Source organism: Homarus americanus, unplaced genomic scaffold (genome assembly GCF_018991925.1).
Source record: "Homarus americanus isolate GMGI-L3 unplaced genomic scaffold, GMGI_Hamer_2.0 scaffold32583, whole genome shotgun sequence".
Taxonomy (NCBI): domain Eukaryota; kingdom Metazoa; phylum Arthropoda; class Malacostraca; order Decapoda; family Nephropidae; genus Homarus; species Homarus americanus.
Window position 1 is genome coordinate 26,547,360 of NW_024713129.1, and position 17,936 is coordinate 26,565,295.

The following is a 17,936-nucleotide window of genomic DNA, read 5'->3' on the forward strand; positions in this document are numbered from 1 at the left end:
ACATCACACTCGCCTCACCATACCATACACCATTCTACACCACGCTCATCACACCACACACCACCCTACACTTCACCACACAACTCCACAGTCACCTCATCACACCAAACACCACACTACACCACATTCACCACGCAACACCACACTCGCCCCATAATGCCACACACCCATCACATCACATCACATCACATCACATACCACACTCATCTCACCACACCACACACCACCCTACACTTGACCACACAACATCACACCACAGACCGCCCTACACCACACTATACAACCTCACCTCATCACACCACACACCACCCTACACCACATTAACCACACCACACAACATCCTACACCACACTTGTCATACAACACCACCATACACTTCACCATACAGCACCACACCACACACCACCCTTCACCACACCACACTCAACAGCCATATACCGCACTTTCTCCTCTCTATATCCTGATGTAGGAAAGGTCATGGGTGAGACTGACTCGTCTCTTGAGGAGTGGGTCATCATAACATCTCTCCAGCTTCTCGCTCTCGCTGGAGGAGAATAACTGAAACCCGAAGCTCTCAAGTCCCAGGAGGGTGTCGAGGTAGACCTTGTAGAGCTGGGGGTCCCTGAGTGCTCGGTCAAGGTGAATCTCAAGCCCCAGTTGCTTCACGTTGGTCAAGGCATGACGGCTGTTAAGCATTACTTCCTGTAGTACCTGGCGGGAGGTCAAGGTAGGTCAGAGAATGATGGTTTAACACTTTGAGGATGATGGTTTAACACTTTGGGGATGATGGTTTAACACTTTAAGGAGATTCGTGGTTTAATTCTTTGAAGATAACAGCATTCTTAAGTAATGCAGTCCTACCTCATTTGCATCACCCCTTGAAGAACCTACCACGTAGTGAAGGTGTATTAGTGTACAGTCCACGCCACTTATAAGCCACACGCAGTGGCGGCCTCGAATTTCCTAACAGGCAACTTCGTTGGGTGCAGATGGGGATTGTCCTTGGTTGTCATTTCTACTCTAAGGCTTATTAGGCGTGGTGATGGGTATCAGAAGTCTGCTGTTGATAAATTTACTAATGCAATTACTAGTTATTTTAAGATGAATACTTATACTAAAAAACTTTGGCAGATGCTGTGAATATAATAATGTAGATTTTTGTGTGCCTTTGCCAAACAAAGTTTATTTGAAACCTTGGTTCATGGAGAGTGTATATCTGTAAGAATGGATAAGCTAGAGGTAAAAAAAAAAGAATAATCCTTATGAGTTACGGCAAATATTCCTTGAGAAAATATCGGAGTACCATAAGGAAAATGTTATCCATATGTACTGTGACAGTTCAGTTAACGGGGATCAGGTCGGATGTGGCATTGTTATTAGGATTTTTTTTTTAATATGGTATTAGTGTTGAAGAAAGAATATCCAAGAGAATTGGGGATAGAAGTTCAGCACCACTGCTGAACTTTATTCTATATATGTGGGACTTAAGTATGCCTCTTTGAGGAAAAAAACAGTTTTTGAGTTTGTTGACAGTTAAAGCGCTCTATTTGCTCTAAATTCTACAGTGCCTCTTGATGATGATTTAGTTTTCAAATGTAAGAAGTGTATTCAGGACATAAAATCACTTGGATATGATGTACTTGTAAGTTTCATGTGGATTCCATCCCATTGTGGTATTTATATGAATGAGGTTGCTGATGATTTGGCTAAGTAAGGGTGTGGCAAAGAAATTGTAGAATATGATTGTATTTTGAGTATTAAAAGATTAAAATCTGGAATGGTAAAAATCCGACAGCAATGGGAAATGGACAATATTCGGAAAAATTTGAATAACGGTAGTAGTAGTTTGAAACATTATGTTCGAGTTTTAAATAATACAAGTTGTACTTATGGTAAGGCTTCGGTTAAATTTGATACATTTGTGATGAGACTACGCTTTGGATACAAATATTATTGGCAATATATTGAAGGAACTGATGGCATTCCTTGTAAACTGTGTGGCTATGTAAAGTCTCATACATTATATCATTACATTATGGACTGTAACTGTTTATCAGAATTTAGGGGTGATGGTATTACTGATATTACAGAGATGGTTTGTTATTTAATAAACAAAAATATGGTTAAGAATATTATGAAAAATTATGTAAGTTTAACATAAGATTGTAGATTTTATACATATATATTTGTTGTATACATATCTGATTTATGATTACGTAAACTATTAAAAAGCTCTTGTTAAGGGTAGTTTTGGGCAGGCTAGTTAACATGCTAACCAGCTCCTTTTGATGTATTTATCAATAAATATTTTGAATTTGAATTTGACTTCGTTGGGTGCATCCCAACCCCACCTCACCTCACCTCCAGAAACGCACAAAAGTCCTCGATCGTTTTTGGTGTCGCAGTGTCTGGATGCAAGTTAATCGCGGTGACATGAGTACGCTAACTTGTCTTTGAACACCTTTCATGAATTAAGTTTAAGGTGATTGACTTTCTTTAGGTTGTCTGTAGTCTGTCTAAAATATTAAACAACACAATATACCAGACAGATGTCTGGAGTCTGTTGGTAGCTTTGATTTAGTCGTGGTCTGGGTTGTTCGTCCTGAGACAGCACACACGTCTTCGAAAGCGTTGACCTTCGGAATAAGAAAATAATTTGAAGTGTGTTCTATCTTTATTTGTTGTTTAATACAGATTTATCATAATTCCGTTTATATCCCGTTTGTTTTTATGTTTGTGTTTAATAAGCAAATAAAGCGGGACATACAGTATTAACAATTTTGGATATTTTTTGTCACCAGTTGACTGAAACCACTTCCTGACATCGATGACGTAAGTGTTTCAAGGGTTCAGGAACAGCTCTGATCTGTTTTCGATACATCGGACTCAATCATCCAAACGCGAGCCATTATACGAACTAAATATTGGCATATAATCTTGTTGTAATAAATTACCATATACTGTACTTTATAATTAGAGCACATAAAAACAAAGATCTTTAAAGCTACATGTGTGGAGAAACGAATGAGTAAAACACGACCAAACTCAATCCTTTATAGCATTAGGACGAGACCGGTTCGCTCAAGTCTTGAATCTGCCTCGTTTCACGGTTTCGGATTTAAGAGAATGTCAACAGATGCCTCTAACAAGACAAGGCACACGCATTGCTGTCGCTGCCTTAGTGCCGGTAAGGGAGTACACAAAGGATTAATAGACAAACAAATAGCACTTTACGATACTTATAAAGTGCTTTATAAGTGTCGTTGTGGGTCGATGACCTGTGCCCAGGTGGGCTATTTCCCCTATAAAAAAAAGTGCCAGTAGGTCTGGTAAAGTGTCATTCCATTAAGTCTAATAAGTGTCGTATAATGTTGTAAGGTGCGGTGCACAATGAAAAAGTGCAATGGAGTGTCATAGGTGTCATGAAGTGCCCTAAAGTGCCCTAAAGTGTGCTAAGTGTTTTGAAGTGTGGTAAGTGCCAGTGTTCTAAAGTGTTGTAAAAAGCCATATAGTCTCATAGTGTCATAAAGTGGCATAAGTGTTATAAGGTCTCGAATAGTTACAAAGTGTCCAAGCAACACACAATAAAGTGCCAATAATGCTCTAAAATCTCACAAAGTGTTGGGAGCGTCATTAATGTCGTAAATTGTTGCCAATTGTCCGTAACTGTCGAAGGTGCAAAGTGTGTCATGGAGTACAGCATGATGTCGTCAAGTGCCATGAGATGTCATAAACGTATCAAGATGGTACCAGGAGGTGACCCTGTATGGCACCAGGGCTTCCGCGACCACCAGCACAAGGTAACTAATGTTTAAGATCATTGGTTCTGCCTTAGTTGTTCCTGTAAGTTAAGTGGGACTAATCATATAGGGGTGTATGGGGGGTTAGACAGCAGGTAATCTCAACTAGATTTTCCATTTTCTATGTAAGTGTGAATTAAAACACCATGTCTTAGGTACCCCCAAGTTATCATATTCAATGATTATCGTTTTATTCATCAGCTAAGTCTGGAGTCCTTCGCATCCCACAACAGTTTTAAAGGAACGTTACGCTTTCCCCCTTCCATTTTTGAGGACGTCGGTGTCCCTCCGTCATCAGTGAGTCAACGTGATAACCCCACTCGATCACGAGGACGTCGGACTTACTCCTCATCCTTACACCGTCTTTGGGGTTTCCTGTCGTCCCATCGCTTTCTATATAGAAGCCCCTTCCCTCACGCCGTCTCTGAGGATATCGGAGTCCTCCCCCTCCCACCTTCTTCCCGTCAGAGCCTCACCTTTTCCATTCAAGTGAGTACAGTGATCACACTCACCTGTTTTAGATGCCTCCGAATCTCTCCTGGAAAGTTCTTGCTACACTGAGATAAAATTTTCTCCACCATGTTGCCATGATTTCATTGAGTTGCTTTACAGGTTATCAGCTAACCTGCTTCGTGTTTTGGAGGCGTCATATCCTCTCCAACAGCCGCTGATTCGTTAAATAGGTCCCCCCCCCTAATTGGTAAAAACCTAACTCAACCATTGGGATTGGAGCTGAGTAATAACGTGTCCCAATTCCAGTAAGTACTAATTTCAGTGGATCCTAATTTTAATGGGCTTCACCCATAATGCTCAGGACCGTAATGCCTCAGTGGCGATAAGGATTAAGGTTCTTTTTGGGCAGAGAACCATTTGATCTTGAAATATTCAGTGTTGACAGTCACGGCTCAGCTTTAGCGAACAATGTTTTCTGAACGTTCTCACACCTCGGGAGCATTAGACTCTCTCCTCGTTTTTCAAGAACATCAAGGTATTTTCATGTAATTTTTACGGGTGCCACATTTTCCTAACTTACATTAAAAACCAAATTTTCTAAGTTTTATGAAGAGAGAAAGTCTTTCGTTTTACTGTATTGGAAGCACCATTCCTTGTTGGTCGGCGTTAAATTTCTTTCTCTCAGTATTTTTCCCGGAGCGAAAGTTTGGGGATATATGGCTTTGATGCTGTCAGTTTGTCCGTCGGTCCATTCGTGTCCATCCGCCCATCTGTCTGTGATGGATTTTGTATCCACTCGATAACTCTCCATAGACGTGATGGATTAATTTAAGTATTAGTGTGAGAGCGTAAATTATGGCAGGGTCTTATTGGGTAGTACAGGACGTGTTGATAGTTCTGGGATAAGCGTTGGCTTTACACCTTGGATGACCACCGACTAAGTGCCCGGTTTGTGTGTTTCTGGAGGTGGGGTGGGGCGAGGGATGCACCCAGCAAGTTGCCAGTTAGGAATTTCGAGGCCGCCAGTCTGTATGGCTTATCAGTGGCGTGGACTGTACAATGAATAAAAGCGTTATAATGAAAAGTCAATTAAGATGAATCTGAGTACAGTAATTAACAACAGGAGTTATGAGGGAAGCAATTGAATATTAAACAAGTCCTTTGATTCTGATAGCCTAATCATTAACTAAGAGATTACTTCATTTACCGTAGTCCAAATAGTTGCAATTAAAGACACGAGAGTTTTATTTCACACTAGTACTTATGAGAGAATTTTAAGATCTCGCTTCACTTTATGTGTGTGTGATTTCTTGCTCGTCTTTAATTAGTAAGGTGGTCGACTCACAAGCGAATAGTCACAGGTTTGATTCCCGACCAGAGTGCAGTAGATGATTGCCTTCCCCACCTTGTACTCAACAGTAAATGATCGTATAAAATCCCACAGGTACTCAAATATTCATAATATTCACAAACTTACACACGTACATAAATATATACACACATTCACAAATTTACACATAAATACAGCCTCCATTACCTAAGCTGAGCCACCTACGATAAAACGTAAAAAAAAAATTCAGTAATTCAAAATAAAGTAAAATTAAAATTATCACTTATCAAAGGTTAAGAGGCTTTTCTGTAATGATCCCAGACAGGAAAATTAAAAATAGATGGAGAAAAAATCGAATATTTTTTTTCTCAACTAAATTCGCACTCCTCTCCCACTCAAGTCACACTCCCCTCCCACTCAGCCTTCTATCCTCCCCCTCAGTCTATTCCCCTCACACTCAGCCTACCCAATCTACTCCCCTGTCACCAAGCCCATTCCTCAACAACTAACCTCTGCCACTCAGTCCACCCCTTTCCCACTTAATCATTTCCTCTCCTACTCCCCTGCCAGTGAGCCGACTTACCTCCCACTCATCACCATTAATATCAAGCTTGAGATAGTCGATGGTCGATGTCTGATGGTTCATCTTGCCAACCACAGCTGCAAAGGTGAAGAGATTCCACACCTGTAAGTCAATTATTATTATTATTATTATTATTATTATTATTATTATTATTATTATTATTATTATTATTATTGTTATTATTATTGCCTTTTTTTACATATTTGGAGGTTGCATATACTTAGATGTGCGAACAGTTGCGGACAAAATTCTCTGAACACTTGGCAATATCTGGCATCTACTTCTGGGTCGTATATATGATTATTTTATATCTAATTAAGCTGCTTTTCATCACATATTATGGCGGAACCACAAAATGGAAGAAAAAACTCCTTAATACGGAGAAAATTCCAATCGCCCTCACCTAATGATCCTTAAGATTTTACAGGCTAGATACTGCCAAGTGTCCTTGGAATTTTCTCCGCAACTGTATAAGTAGATGGGTGATTTTTCTGTGAGTGATATTTTATACATATTTGTTTGCATGGGAGCATACGAGTATGTATGGATATGTTTGTACTTAGTCTTCTTCCAACACACATACCCTTTCATTGATTTTCTAAGATAGTTCTGTTAGGGACAAAGACACACACACACACAAAACAAATAAGATACACCCCATCACCTGCTGGATATTTGAGCAGGTGTTCAATACAGTATTCTTACACTGATGATGACCGCGGGAAAGATGATGTTCGTGTGGCCATCAGATAATAATGAGTTCCTTCTACAGTGTCGAGTTGTGAACTACATCCACGATGACTCATAAGAACATAAGAATGGAGGAAACTGCAGCGGGCCTATTGACCCATACTGGGCAGTCCCATTTACACCCAACCCCTATTGCTCATATAAGCATCCAACCTATGTTTGAAGCTATCCAGCGTATTCAAGTTAATGATATTTGGTAACTTGTTCCACTCATCCACTACTCTATTTCCAAACCAATGTTTACCTATTTCGCGCCTAAATCTAAATTTGTCTAATTTAAAACCATTGTTACGAGTTCACTTCTGGATGGATAGTTTTAGTACCCTTGTAATGTCCCCTTTGTTTAGCCCTGACTTCCATTTATACACCTCTATCAGGTCGACCCTCGCTCTACGTCTCTCGAGGGAGTGCAAATTAAGATGCTTTAACCTGTCTCTGTACTCAAGGTTCATAATGCCCGGGATTAGTCTTGTCATTCTCCTCTGAATTCTTTCGCGGGATTTTATATCCATTCTGTAATACGGTGACCAGAATTGAACTGCGTAATCAAAGTGAGGTTTCACAAGCGCAAGATATAGTCTTAAGATGACCTCGCTAGTCTTGTAACTAACACTCCTTTGTATGAACCCAAGTGCTTTACTAGCTTTGTTTCGAGCAAAAACACATTTTTTACTTGGCTCAAGATTCCTACTTATCATTACTCATAAATCTATCTCCCAGTCGGATTTCTCAATAACATCGTTGTTCGTGAGGTATCTGGTTTCCCTGTTTACATCTCCTATACTGAGTACTTTACATTTGTCCACATTGGATGTTATCTGCCAATTTTCAGACCATTCGAAAAATTTGTTTAGATCTTCCTGTAGTTTTGCGGAGTCCTCGTCAGATTTAATTACACGTCCTACTTTAGTGTCATCAGCAAATTTACTTATGTTGCTGTCGTCTATGCCGATATCTATGTCGTTTATGTATATAATAAATAATAATGGTCCAAGTACTGAGCCTTGGGAAACTTTACTAGTGACGTTGCTCCAATGGGATTTAGTGCCGTTAATGCTCACTCGCTGTTTCCTGTCCTGTAACCACGCCCTTAACAATTTTAGAATATCACCTTTAATGCCATGAGCCTCTACTATTCTTATTAGTCTTTCGTGGGGGACTCTGTCGAAGGCTTTGCTAAAGTCGAGATATACCACATCATAATTGTGCCCCTCGTCCAATGATTCGAAAACTGATGAAAAGAATGTTAACAGATTAGTTAGACATGAACGACCGCTTTTGATGCCATGCTGGGAATCATTGATCAACTTGTGCTTCTCCAGGTGATTTCGAATGGAGTTTGAAATGATTGCTTCCATTAATTTGCCTACAACTCATGTTAGACTGATTGGACGGTAGTTAGAGTATAGTGATCTATCTCCCTTCTTGAAAATCGGTATTACATTCGCTATCCACCAGGATTCTGGTACTACACCTGTTTTTAAGGACATGTTAAACAACTTTGCTAAGGGCATACTAAGCTCTTCCTTACATTCCTTTAATACTCTGGCAAATATCTCATCGGGACCCGGTGACTTATTAGGCTTTAGTTTGTCTATTTGCTTACTAACATCGTTACTAGTTACTACTATCTCGCTTAATTTGTTTTCTTCACTATCTCTGTATTGAGTCGGTGCCTCGGGTATCATGTTTAAATTTTCAGTGGTAAAAACTGTAGAAAAATATTTATTCAGATTATTGCTCATTTCTCTGTCGTTATCAGTTAGCTCGCCGGTATCTGACTGTATTGGTCCAATATTTTCTCGCCTCTCTTGCTATCTTCAGCTTAGCATTCCTCTTTGCTTTTCTTATCTCGGTCTTAACCCTACCGACCAATACCTTATAATAATCTCGGAGGTAAGCTTCGACACGATTTATCCTCTTACCTATAGCCTTCCTTTGTCCAATAATGTTCTTTAAATAATTATTTATCCATTTAGGGTCATTGTTGTTTGATCTGAGTTTTGTGTATGGTATGTTCTACATTTGTGCATTAAGTAACTCATTATATAAATTGTCGTGGAACTCGGCAACCTCAGATCTCGTATCAGGTCAGTCACAACCGTCGGGTCTCCAGGTAGGGTGAGGTCGCCTGCTGTGGGTACATTGTAGGTCACATCGTGTGAGGTCATGTAGCTCACAGCCAAGCGTGATACCTCTTCTCTCAACTGCCTCTTCAAGCTATCAAAGTTTGCCCTTCTGAAATCTGGGACTTTCGTGGAATTTTCCTTACGGCTGCCCTGAAAATCTAGCTGGAATCTAATTTCTTTGTAACACTCTGTTAGCAAGTTCGTTCCCTACATCGACATTAATAATGAGGTTTTCTCTGTTCGACAGAACTAAATCAAGTATATTATTACCCTGAGGGGGTTCGGTTATATGTTGACTTAGGAAACAGTCCTGGATCGTTTCAAGAAAATCCTCTGATTCTGAGTTTCCCGTAAGGTCATTCCAATCTATTTGGCTAAAGTTAAAGTCGCCTACTATACAAACTTTGCTATGTATGGAAGCCCTGCACATTTCATCCCAAATATGTCGCTCATTAACTCTATCAAGATTGGGAGGTCTATATAATACTCCTGTGATTAATTTTCCCCTACCGATTAATTTTATCCAAATTGTTTCTGTATTCCTCTCAGTTTTTATTTGCTTATTTATTTCACACTTCAGATTATCCCTGACATAGATTGCTACTCCGCCTCCTTTCCTAATCTGCCTATCGTTATGGAATAATTTGTAACCTGCAATTTGGTATTCAACAGGTAACTCATGTGAGTCCGGGTTTATCAATGTTTCAGTGAATGCTATTATATCGATTTGTTCGGTACATACCAAGGCCCTAACATCATCCATTTTGTTTCTCATACTTCTACTGTTTGCGTAGTAGACATTTAAGTTAGTCGTGTTCCGATTCCTCTCTTTGTCGCGTTTAGGTTTTAACTCCCTCTCTAATTTAGTTTTGTCATCATTCCTAACACTATTTCCCTGTAATCTTTCACTTTGTTTACCCGCTCCCACTGCAGTCTCCTCCACCCCCGTGCTCATATGTTCCCCTAGCAGTTTAAAGACTTCAACATCTTTTGAACTGCCCTCCCGAGAGACCCAGCCAGGGTTCCCATCCCATCCCTAGACAGGTGCACACCATCCCTAGCATAAAGGTCCCTTCTGCCGCAGAAGTTGTCCCAGTTGTCAATGAATGGGACTGATATTGACTTGCAATATCTGTCAAGACTGCAGTTGACACCAACTGCCCTTGACAACCATTCATTGCCAACTCTGCTTCTAGGCAGAATACCACATATGATAGGGATCCCTCCCTCAGTCCTAATACGTTCTATAGCTGCCTTGAACTTATCAATAAGCTCCTCACTCCTACACCGGCCAATATCATTGCCTCCTGCACTGAGGCAGATAATGGGTTTGTTCCCGTTACCAGATAAGATATTGTCCATCCTGTCAATATATCCTCCACCCCAGCTCCTGACAAACACACCCTCATCCTATTTCTATTTTTTCCACAAAAAAACTATTTTCATGTACCGGACCTGTGAGTCGCGAACAATTAAAATTTTCTTACCTTCCTTGTCAGCCCTATCCCTGACTATACTAACCAGCCATGTCAATTTTGTTCATATTTTCCCTCTGTATATATACAGTATTTTTCTGGTTAAATAGACTGTTCCAATATCAATACTCAATATCGATATATCTTCCGTAGCTTGCGGGACTAAACGTAATTCATATCGGTCGCTAATATCAAGATATCACTATTGTTTTAATCACATTCTCTACAACTCATTACAAAATATGAATTACCATAATATTAACCTGTCCTACTTTATATCATCTTAAATTAATTACCCTAATGCTAACCTATCCAAAACTAACCGAATGTATCTTAACCTAATCTAACCTAACCTTACCTAACCTTCACGTAATCATAAAATATTACTCAGGTAGTCGGTAGTAGGCAGCTATCAAACAGGGAGGTACTACCGCCTGGGAAGATATTGGAAGCATAATGTGTTGTCTAATGGTAGACCCTGCTGCCATATGGCATCACGAAAATTGTGACCAAGTCCCAGGCTGCTGATCTGACTTTCTGCCTCATTTACACACAATTGCAGGGTCTCAATTGTTTCTCTTACTATTGACAACACAACATACATATATTGTTCCTCACTTTTGATTTTTTTCATTTTGTATTTCTTTGTGGTTCTTTATTATTATTGTTGTTGTTGTTGTTGTTGTTGTTGTTATTATTATTATTGTTATTGTTATTAATATTGTTATTATTATTATTATTATTATTATTATTATTATTATTATTATTAATATTATTATATTTTCGCCCCCCAGGCCCCGATGTGGGTCAGTGACCTGTGCCTGGGTGGGCTAATTCCCGTAAAAAAAAAATCGCAGTCTCAATTGTTTCTCTTACTTTGACAACACAACATACATATATCATTTCTCACTCCTGACCTTTTTTTATTTATGGTTCTTTATTACTATTATTATTATTATTATTATTATTAATATTATTATTATTATTAGTAGTAGTAGTAGTATTGTTTTATTATATTTTCGCCCCCCAGGCCTTGAAGTAGGTCAATAAAACTGACCTGTGTCCGGGTGGACTAATGCCCGTATAAAACAAACAAACAAACAAAAACAATACTGTACAGTCAACCAAGGATGCATTGACCCTACCCTGGCTCTCGTACTCGCAATTTTACCTGGCAATACATGGTGAAGTAAGGCTGTATGTAATGGGGGACTGTGATTAGGGACCTATTTTCGGCTGTATCAGTGTCAGGTTAGATCTTAACCCTTTCACCGCGTGTTGCGCACTTGCCATTTTATCCTGGCTACTGCCAGACGATTTTATTCAGCTTAGGGTAACCTCTCGCTGTGAAAGGGTTAAACAAATAAAAGGTAGCATTTTTACAATAATAAGTATCCTGTGTGCCGCCGGCAAGGCCGTGGGCTTGTAACCCTCGTCTTCCCGTGGTGCCCACCTACTTTCCTTACACAGCTAAACTGTGAAATGCTCTGCCTTCTTCTGTGTTTCCATACTCAAACAATTGTCTCGCTTCAAAAAGCTGGTTTTCTGGCATCATCGTGGTGTACATTAATATATTTTTTTTCTCTTCTATTTTTTTTAATCTTATTTTTCATCCCCAGACCCCGTTGTGGGTTGATGATCTGTGTCCGGGATGGCTATTTCCCGTAAAAAAAAATCTTAAATAAAAAAGAAAATTATTAATGAATTGGCAAGTCAACTAAATCCATAGCTGCCACAAGATTCTCACATCAAATTTGAAAACATTTCATAATCTACAATAATAATGAGTAGTTTATTATTCTAAAAGTGTTATCCTTGGTTTGTTTGATATTTATCATGACAGTGATACACCAGTCACAATCACTTTTACATAGAGCCTTACTTTACCAAGTATTGCCGGGTAAAATTGTGAGCACGAGACCCAGGGTAGGGTTAGTGCATCTTTGGTTGACTGTCCATGCTGATCAGTCTCATATATCAAGTTTGGTTCGTAAGCTTTGGAGGATACGCAAGGAAGGTTGCTTTCAGGTTTATTCATTGTAGAAGTTATCTGATAATCGATTATACTACACATACACACACACACACAGGTGAGTGTGTTCCTTACCTGTCCGTCCACAAGCCTAGTGATATTGTTGGCGGCCAGACCCACATTATAGAAATGGATGCGTGAGGTGTGGTTGTGGTTACCTGTGTCAGGTGACGGGTCAAACGCCCACACCTGCAAGAAAATGTTGATGAGGAGCAGGGAGGAGGAGATGAAGGGAATGGGGAGAAAGGAGAAACAAAACAAGAAAGATAAGATGGTGAAGAAAAACATTTGATAATCTCACAGTTTAAATGACATGTATAGATTATATTGACAAACTTCACGCAGAATTTTAAGAGATATTGAAAATTGTTATCAGTTAGTAAAGTTTACGAAAACTCTCTGAGATCATGTGAGAATTCGGCACCTCAACTTATTTCACTCTAACGCCACCTGGCGGAATTAGTTTGGGTTAGATTACATGAAGTTAGGTTAGGTTAAGTTAGTTTAAGTCCGATTAGCTTAGATTAGGTAATTTTCGGTTTGGTTAGGTTAACTTAGGTTAAATCATGTTAGATTAGGTCTTGTTTAAATAGGTTAGGTTAAATGAGGTCAGCGTTTGGGTATTCAATCATCATGTGGAATAAGCTGGGGTGCCAAATTTTCAGGTGACCTGCTTTTTATTTTTTAAAGTAATTTTCATAAAATTCATAAAATTTTATAAAAAAATCCTTTATTATAACATGAAGGCCTGAAAGTCATATAAACAGACTGATATAGTTAGCTCTACATCTCATTGCATTTTTAATTCCCCAAATCTCTATTTTCACAATTGTGTATTATATATTACATATATGTGTGTGTGTGTGTGTGTGTGTGTGTGTGTGTGTGTGTGTCTGTGTTAGCTGTAGAGTTGGCTTTGCCATCAGAAAATGCATCCTACACAGGCTAACTGAAATGCCTGTTGGGATCAAAGAGCGCATCATGACTCTCTGAGTCCCACTGAATCACTTACGTCACGCCTTCTTCATCAGTGCATATGCCCCAACTCTGGATGCAGAGGATGACATCAAGGAAGCCTTTTATGTCGACCTTGACAGAGTGCTAACCTCTATCCCCAGGGAGGATGAGGTTGTACTCTGAAGTAACTTCTATGCCAGAGTTGGCAAAGAATCATTGGGAGAAATGGACTAAGCAAGTGTAATCCCAATGGCGCACTCGTCCTCACCAAGTGTGCTGCACACAACCTCACTATCACAAATACCCTGTTTAAGCACGTCTACAAGTTCAAGGGTTCATGGCAACACCCACGATGCAAAAACTGGCATCTCATTGAATAATACATCATTGTCATAGAAAGAGATCGCCGAGACGTCCTCATCACCCGAGCCATGCGTGGCTCATACCATATATATCGATAAAGCCACACAAGAAAAGGGAAACTCTGGAGCAACTTAGCTTTCGTCTTTACTCAAGATATCTTCAGCGGCAACTGAATTTATAGAGACCGAGAGAGGCTTATATACAAGGGTGACTTTACATAACTTCAAGTCAGGTCAATAACATGGGGTTAACTAATCTACACACCATCTCCACCGCACACTAAAGAAGAGCTTATAAACAATGAACGACGTAACAAGTAAGGTCAAGCCAGGTCAAAAACTTGAGACCCACTGACAAAAAAAAATTATGCAACAGATTATCAGTCATGTACTGACCATCAGTAAGGTGTTTTCCTTTTCCTATGTGTCATTATCGAGAATTATTTTTTCTATTTGTTTTTAAGAAAAACTAAAAGTTTATTTAAGAACATAAGAATGGAGGAAACTGCAGCGGGCGTATTGGCCCATATTGGGCAGTCCCATTTACACCCAACCCCTATTGCTCATATATCCATCCAACCTATGTTTGAAGTTATCTAGCGTATTCGACTTAATAATGATGTTTGGTAACTTGTTCCATTCGTCCACTACTCTATTTCCAAACCAATGTTTGCCTATTTCGCGCCTAAATATAAATTTTTCTAATTTAAAACCATTGTTACGAGTTCGCTCCTGGTTGGATAGTTTGAGTACCTTTGTTATATCCCTTTTGTTAAACCCTGACTTCCATTTATACACATCTATCATATCGCTCCCCACTCTACGTCTCTCGAGGGAGTGCAAATTAAGATGCTTTAACCTGTCTCTGTACTCAAGATTCCTAATGCCCGGCAGTAGTCTTGTCATTCTCCTCTGAATTCTTTCTTGGGATTCTATATCTATTCTGTAATACGGTGACCAGAATTGAACTGCGTAATCCAAGTGAGGTCTCACAAGCGCAAGATGTAGTTTTAGGATGACCTCTAGTCTTGTAACTAACACTCCTTTGTATGAACCCAAGTACTTTATTAGCCTTTTTTTTCGAGCAAATACACATTGTTTACTTGGCTTAAGATTCCAACGTATCATTACTCCTTAATCTTTCCCACATTTGGATTTCTCTATAACATCGATGTTCATCTGATATCTGGTTTCTCTGTTTCCATCTCCTAGACTAAGTATTTTACATTTGTCCAAATTGAATTTCACCTGCCATTGTTCAGACCAATCGAAAAATTGGTTTAGATCTTCCTGTAGTTTTGCGGAGTCCTCGTCAGATTTAATTACTCGCCCTATTTTAGAGTCATCAGCTGTTTCTTGTCCTGTAACCACGCACTAATCCATTTTAGAATATCTCCTCCAATGCCATGAGCCTCTACTTTTCTTATTAGTCTTTCGTGGGGGACTCTGCCGAAGGCCTAACTAAAGTCAAGATATACCACATCATAGATGTGCCCTCGTCCACTAATTCGAAAACAGCTGAAAAGAATGTTAATAGATTAAGAAGACATGAACGCCCACTTGTGAAGCAATGTTGGGAATCATTGATCAACTTGTGCTTAACCAGGTGATTTCGAATAGAGTTTTAAATTATTGCTTCCAGTAATTTGCCTACAATTGATGTTAAGCTGATTGGACGGTAGTTAGAGGATAGTGTTCTATCTCCCTTCCTGAAAATCGGTATTACATTCACTATCCTCCTGGATTCTGGTACTACACCCATTTTTAAGGACATGTTAAACAAATTTGCTAAGGGCATACTAAGCTCTTCCTTACATTCCTTTAATACTCTGGCAAATATCTCATCGGGACTTGGCTACTTATTAGGCTTGTCTATTTGCTTCCTAACGTCGTAACTAGTCACTGCTATCTCGCTTAATCTATTCTTCATTATCCCTGTATATAGTCGGTGCCTTGGGTATCTTTTTAAAATTTAATCAGATTATTGCTTATTTCTCCGTCGTTATCAGTTAACTCGCCTGTATCTGACTGTATTGGTCCAATCTTTTGTCGTGTTTAATTTGATGCATTTGAAAGAATTCCTTGGGGTCTGACTTCGCCTCCCTTGCTTCATTATTCCTCTTTGGTTTTCTTATCTCATTCTTAACCCTGCAATAGCCCCTGTCTTATAGGCAGAAGTATTTATATAAATGGGTTAATTACATTTGATTTATATACTCTTATCACCCTCTGTAACTTTCCACTAGCTGTGAGGTAGCATGTTCAGAGCATGTGATAAAGTATGCCCACGGGAAGTCGTGTCGTGCCGGTTCTTTGGCCACCTCTTGCGGCAGTAGTTTGATATCTCTGACTAGAGGAAGACGTTATTGAGAGCCATCGTGAATTGTTCCGTCTTCCCTCGAGGTAGGACGTATATTACCGTTCTCCCTCGACTGGTATTACAAGCACTCTCACTCAACCCCTCACACCAACAAGACGTATTTTAGAAGAGCTGTTTAAAATAGCCTCCGTCCTCACTCATAGCTACAGTGATTAAGTTACGGTGATATACACTTGGAACTGTATATAATATATTTTCTTTATAAATACAGAAAGGAACACATTGGATTTCACTACAGAAGATCCAATAAACTTTGATCTATATTTTAATAAGTCTAAAATATAAGGTAACGTGCTTCTCAAGTGATTGTGACAACCCAGGAAGGTTGTTATATATATGGCAGTTTCACAAGTAACTGTTATATCACACTAACAGGCACCTCAACAGATACACAGTTGGTAAAGGTTGAGATATCTTGTTCTCCCCATTGCTGTGGCGTACTGTTACTTAAGAAGAAACCGTTATAACCCTACTGGCAAATACCTTATAATAATCTCGGATGTAAACTTCACCACGATTTATTCTTCTACCTATAGCCTTCCTTTGTCCAATAATATTCTTTAAATAGTTATTTATCCATTTAGGGGCACTGTTGTCTGATCTATGACGACCTAGACAAAATATATGCTTTAGATCCCATTTTTCTTATTTCCTGGAATTACATTTTCTACTATATAAAGTGTATACTATGACAAAGGTTATTTTTCTCTTTTTGTTGTGAAAAAATAAATAAAATCCCATGTAAGACTGACTGTGACAAATTACTTACCTCACACCCCATTCTCTCCATGTCCTCCTCGAAGCTCCACTTTCCTCCAACACCAAAGGAGTACACAACACATTCATCCCTCTTGAGAGCCACGTCTGTGTCCATACATAGGACCCGCGAATCGTCCAGCACATTCTGTATCCAGAGAGACGAGGAATATTGATAACTCGAGGGTGTTGATATGCGCAGATGAAGGAGGAATTGGCCAGGGAAAGCAGACAGTTATCAACACATTACCTCCACCAAAATAATGCAGGAAATGACATCAGGCCACCTCATGTTGTTTGTAGTTTAAAACCCAGTTAGGTTAGGTTATGTTAGATTAGATTAGATTAGAATAGATCATGTCGGACTAGGTTAGGCTAACTTTGGTTGAGTTATGTTAAGCACGCGGACTTCTACATATCAACACCTCACCCCGCCATGATTCGAACCCACGATCTTATGATTGTGGGTTCGAATCCTGGCCGGGTGAGGTGTTGATTATATATATATATATATATATATATATATATATATATATATATATATATATATATATATATATATATATATATATATATATACATCATATATATATATATATATATATATATATATATATATATATATATATATATATATATATATATATATATATATATATATTGTAAATCACATATATATATATATATATATATATATATATATATATATATATATATATATATATATATATATATATATATATATATATTGATAAAATCACACGGGAAAAGGGAAACAACGGAGCACCTTAGCTTTCGTCTTTATTCAAGACATCTTCAGAGGCAACTGGATTACATGGACAGAGAGAGGCTTAAATATATAGGGTGACCTTAAAAACATGAGGTCAGATCATAATGATATCATCCACTAATCCCCACACCAACACACA

The 17,936-nt window shown here is 38.8% G+C and overlaps 1 protein-coding gene across 3 annotated transcripts in view; it reads right to left on the minus strand.

The window, feature by feature from the left end:
- Window positions 1-350: 350 nt before the first annotated feature.
- LOC121869745 overlaps window positions 351-17,936 on the minus strand; it is a 54,913-nt gene continuing 37,327 nt past the window's right edge. For all 3 annotated transcript variants that reach the window (XM_042371326.1, XM_042371312.1, XM_042371321.1), the window contains exons 7-10: window positions 17,021-17,155; window positions 12,628-12,741; window positions 6,167-6,268; window positions 351-711 (exon numbers count right to left, since the gene is read on the minus strand). In XM_042371326.1, the coding sequence (XP_042227260.1) occupies window positions 454-711; window positions 6,167-6,268; window positions 12,628-12,741; window positions 17,021-17,155 (609 nt within the window). In that variant the 3' untranslated portion in view covers window positions 351-453. The remainder of the gene's footprint in view (window positions 712-6,166; window positions 6,269-12,627; window positions 12,742-17,020; window positions 17,156-17,936) is intronic.